This window comes from Penaeus japonicus, unplaced genomic scaffold (assembly GCF_977035675.1).
Source record: "Penaeus japonicus unplaced genomic scaffold, GWHDUDI00000001_assembly GWHDUDI00000003, whole genome shotgun sequence".
Classification (NCBI taxonomy): domain Eukaryota; kingdom Metazoa; phylum Arthropoda; class Malacostraca; order Decapoda; family Penaeidae; genus Penaeus; species Penaeus japonicus.
This window is the reverse complement of record NW_028234405.1, coordinates 17,101,610-17,106,609: the sequence shown is the minus strand read 5'-3', so window position 1 is coordinate 17,106,609 and position 5,000 is coordinate 17,101,610. Positions and strand designations below refer to the sequence as shown.

The window sequence follows — 5,000 nt, the reverse complement described above, 5'->3', positions numbered from 1 at the left end:
CAAGGAGAGACCAGTTCACGAATTCGTTATTTTTCTGGTTAACACTTTACATGATTAAAAGTCATACGCATTGTATTTTCTAATAATCCAGGATGAAAATGTGGATTTTTAAAAAACACAATTAGAGGAAATTCCATGGCAGATAAGATCAGACATATATCCAAGAAAACGATACAATTTGCCACTTAAAATTAAAACCAGGAAAAACAACACTGATATTAAACTACACAAAACTAATATTCAGTTATGAAAATTTATACTAAGGTCATTGAAAATGTAATAAGTCAAAACCATGAAATTGAAATCAGCGTCGACTTAAAGGTCGTGGAATATTGTTCAGTAATAACCCAACTGTAAAGTAACAGATAAAGATAAGACTGTGATAAGATAAGGGAATGATTATTAGTCACCTTAAAATCTTGAGAGAACAGAAGATAACTATGCTATGATTGTTGGCATATGGCATTGCCATAAGTGAAATGTGAATCATTACACTATTATGAATAAAATATAATGGAAAATAAACTGTAAACGCAAAAAAATATTCATAACAAGGTAGGCAATGCAGTCTAAACTATCAGTTAAGGCAGTTAAACATTAACTTTGGAAATTACAGTAGAATAAGTCTCTTGTCATTAATAGAAGGTAAAAAATGTCCTCCTTGAAATTTATTTGTGGTAATTACTTTGAGCAGCAATAACGGTAATCGTTAAAATAATGTGTGAAGTTAATTACTTTTTATTTGCATAATAGCAATTAAACAATGAAAGCATAGTTGTTATATGTGGTCATTGTTACCTTGTGTGGGAACGCGGGTATGTAGTCTAAGGAAGTGTTGACTTTACGTGTCTCTTAATTATACGTGTATTTTTCATTTAATTGCATCTTGCCTCTTTCATTGTTCAAATCCTACATCGTGACATAATATAACGGTATCTAACGTAACAGTACCCATGGGAAATATGCAAGTGTTATATGGGCTGAATGCCCCACTACCTCATGAATAAATAAACGCTTATCCGTCTTTTTTACTAAGCGACATGATGACCGCTGTCCAGAAGGTGTGGCACAGGATAATTTCTTACGTTGCATTCAGGTTATCAAGACAATTCCTTCAGGAGGTAAGACAAGAGACAGGAAAGCAGCAAATAACTTTTGGGCAAGTCTAAATGGCCAAACGAGGTGTTGCCATCACCTATTTCGGAGTATCTATCTCAATAGATTTCTGTCATTTATGGAGCTTGTGGCTTGTTATTAGTTTGTCTAACTAGCTCATTGGTAAGGTAGATGGAGTGATTGTTCAAGAAGCAGAATGCATTCACGTGCCATTAATAATATTAAGTAATTGTTGCCGGCTGCCATCTGACCGCCCACCCTCGATGACCGCTTCCCTGCGGGCATAAACCCAACACCGCATCGCCCAACCTCGTTCAAATCACCCAGCACGAATTTACTAAAACCGTACAAACTACGTCAAGCCCATATATAAACCTATGATATCTCAAATCCCTCTCACTTAATTAAATGCCTCTCGAAAAGAGTCCTAAGCATTGATAAAAGATAAAAGAAGTAGAGGTAACACACGGGCCCGGAGTTGCCAGAAGTTCCTGGTCGTCGCCCTCGCCCCCTCCCCTCCCCACCCGCCCCACCCCAGCCCCATTTTCGGGAACGGTCCCCGCGTCTCCCTCCCCTCACGCGGGCGCCCGTGCGAGGCTACGGATCCAGCTGACCGCGAGAGTGCGAGTGTCTCGCCGACTCCCGTGGTAGGAAGACCTGTTCCGTGGATCGTGTGTTCGAAGTTGGTGGTGTTTTTTTTCCCAAGTGAAAGACAACAGTTTATCGGTGCTTCGTGAAGGATAAACCGCCAAAATGTATGATGTGTTCGGGTCGATCCGCGGTCTATTGAAAATAGACTGCGTGAGCATCGACAACAATATCTTCCGCATGCACTACAAAGCCACCATGTTCATCCTGGTGGCTTTCAGTTTGTTGGTGACACAGAAGCAGTATTTCGGCGACCCCATCGATTGCATCGTAGAAGGCGTGGATTCTGGGATCATGGATACCTACTGTTGGATTCACTCGACCTTCACGATTCCCTCTCTGACCGGAGCTAAGGTCGGGGAGGAAGTCCCTCACCCCGGCATCGCCAACCCGAATATTCACGGACCGGACGACAACTTCCAGACCAAGCACCACAAGTACTACCAGTGGGTGACGCTCTTCCTGTACCTCCAGGTAAGTCATATTAGATTTCTGGCGTGGAAAGCGGGGTGGAAGAAAATGCTGCGGGATGGGCGTGGGTGGAGTACCTTATGGCGCGAGTATAGAGCCTGGGTTGTTTCTCGGGCAGTGGTTCCGTCTTTTCGGGTGGGGCGGACTATCGCAACCTTTCGAAATAATTAATTTCAGCGCATGATTAATATTGCGATGCGGTTAAAGCTACCGTAAAGTTGGAACAATCGTAGATGCCAGTCATGGAGCGAAGCAATGCAGTCGGATTTTTGACCATCGGGCTTACCAGTCAAACTTGGAGATTAAACTTTTGAAATATCAAATGATGCTGATGTTTGACCAGTGAAATGTATGTGATTCAATTATTTATATCGCCTTTAATACGTCAAGTTAGAAATTTGGTAGTTGTTCAACTTGATTGTTACTCGCTAGATGGCAGCACTCGTCCTGCAAAGAAAGGGTCTGGTAAGATGTGTCATTTAAGCATGGAACCTTTGGCGGAAAACTGGCTTATATCAGTCTCATATCGGGAGAATCAGATTATGGCAACCTAATTAATACTGGAGAACACGGAAAAAATTAAGGAATATATTTTAATATGAAAGATGATTGATTTATTGTATTTGTGGTGTAGTAGGCTTCTGCTGTATTGATATGATATTGTTGCATTTTATACTGTAATTTAGTCTTTTTCGTGTCCTAACATACGTTAATGCTCCGAATTGAATTTGATATCGGTTAATGGGAGGCTTACTAAATTTAAATATCAGGTAATGCATTGCCGGACTTAAAACCTTTAATTAAATATATTCAAATTCTAGAAGGTATTCAATCATAAAATCCCGGTTAATCTAATAATTCAAACCTATATTTACGATATGAATTATAAGGAGATATTGCTATACATTGTTCTAAGAAGTTTACCAGTCTACTTAGTAACGTTCGTGTCTAACACCTTTCTACCAACGCCTGTACTGCATGTTTGTTGGATTTTCCCCCTCTTACACTACAAATTAATATTGAATGAAGTTCATGTCCCTTATCGTGTACCATTTCAAGAAAGGTAAATGCAGTAAAGCGCTGATATGATTTACCATATGGTGCTTTGTTACCCACGCAGCAAATGGGCAGTTTATACTTTTTCATTACATATTGTATCGTGGATGTATTTAAAGACGATAGGCTGACCGGTTTGTGGAACTTTTAGTTGTTGGTCTAGGTTTACGAAGGTTATATTTTTTGTTTTACTTGTAGTACTTAATCGTAATGTACTGTCGCAGTGATCTGTCTTCCATTACACTTATTTTGTTCCTACTGTGAATGAGGCTGTATTTTGACTAATTGAATTGAAAGTATTAATTTAGATCTGGAAATACATTTGAAAGTAAATGTTGATAAGTTTATTTTTAATAATGGCCTTTACTTAATAAGTTTCCCTTTTGCGACAGGCTATCATGTTCTACATCCCAAGATACCTTTGGAAGATCTGGGAAGGCGGCAAGGTGAAGATGCTGGTGATGCAGCTCAACTCCCCCATTGTTGATGACGATGCCAAGCGGGAACGCAAGCAAATGTTGGTCAACTACTTCAGCCTGAACTTGCACAACCACAACTTCTATGCCTTCAGATTTTTCGCGTGCGAGGTGTTGAATTTCGTCAATGTCATTGGACAAATCTACTTTACTGACAGGTAAGGAGTTTCCAATAATTTTGTGAAGGAGGTCTCGAGTGAAACGTGGATATGCTGATCAGTGTTGATTTCAAAACCCAGCAATATATTTATTTATTTATTTATTTATTTTACGTATTTCTATTATTTCAGATTCCTTGGGTACGAGTTCACGACTTATGGCACCCGAGTCCTTCAATTCAGCGAGCAAGAAATCGGTACTCGCCACGACCCTATGGATGAGGTGTTCCCCAAGGTAGCCAAATGCACCTTCCACAAATACGGAGCTTCCGGAAGCGTTGAGCGACATGACGGCCTGTGTGTACTCCCACTGAACATTTTCAATGAGAAGATTTACATCTTCCTTTGGTTCTGGTAAGTAGTAACATGGTTTTACCAAGGTGCATTTAATGAGAACTGTGGTAGAAGTGATGAAGGCAATAACTTGAAAGCATTTCAAAATAGATTAATTGATATTTTCTTTTCCATCTTAGGTTCATCATCGTAGCTGTGATCTCTGGCGTTGGCCTGCTCTACCGCCTGGCCACCTTTACCCCTGCGTTCCGCCAGATCCTTCTTAGGACTCGCTCCCGACTCGCATCCTCCGACAACGTGGAGGCCATCTCCCGCAAGTGCCAGATTGGAGACTGGTTCGTTCTTTATCAACTAGGTTAGTATTTTTTTCCGGTACACATGTCTACATTGCACTGATTAAATTGCGGCGAGTAGAAGTACAGTTGATGAATAGATACTATTTTTTCGAAGGACATTAACATTTCTTTTCTCCATTTTCAGCCAAGAACATGGATCCATTGATCTACAAGGAGTTCATCACCGAACTGGCGAACAAGCTTCAAGGAAAGGGTCCAGTCTAAAGTCGCAGTTTAAGCAAAGGGCCTCATTCGTGTGTGGATTATGATGACATGGTAATCACAGATGATTGATGAATGGCCATGACAAGGGGTCTCAAGGGCCCCAGGACTAAATATATTATTTGTTTATCGCGATATGTAAAAGGATGCCAAATTTGCTCAGTGTCAGAGGTTTCTAATCTAAGCAAGACACACGAAGGTCGGGGGTTTCCTTAGGTGCTTCC

At 40.5% G+C, this 5,000-nt stretch overlaps 1 protein-coding gene across 1 annotated transcript in view; it reads left to right on the top strand.

The window, feature by feature from the left end:
* Nucleotides 1-1,687: 1,687 nt before the first annotated feature.
* Nucleotides 1,688-5,000, top strand: part of LOC122255982 (innexin inx2) — a 4,488-nt gene continuing 1,175 nt past the window's right edge. Inside the window, exons 1-5 of the mRNA XM_043020381.2 lie at nucleotides 1,688-2,238; nucleotides 3,684-3,925; nucleotides 4,058-4,279; nucleotides 4,399-4,574; nucleotides 4,700-5,000. The exon at nucleotides 4,700-5,000 is cut by the window's right edge and continues 1,175 nt beyond it. Of these exons, the coding sequence (XP_042876315.1) occupies nucleotides 1,870-2,238; nucleotides 3,684-3,925; nucleotides 4,058-4,279; nucleotides 4,399-4,574; nucleotides 4,700-4,779 (1,089 nt within the window). The 5' untranslated portion in view covers nucleotides 1,688-1,869 and the 3' untranslated portion in view covers nucleotides 4,780-5,000. The remainder of the gene's footprint in view (nucleotides 2,239-3,683; nucleotides 3,926-4,057; nucleotides 4,280-4,398; nucleotides 4,575-4,699) is intronic.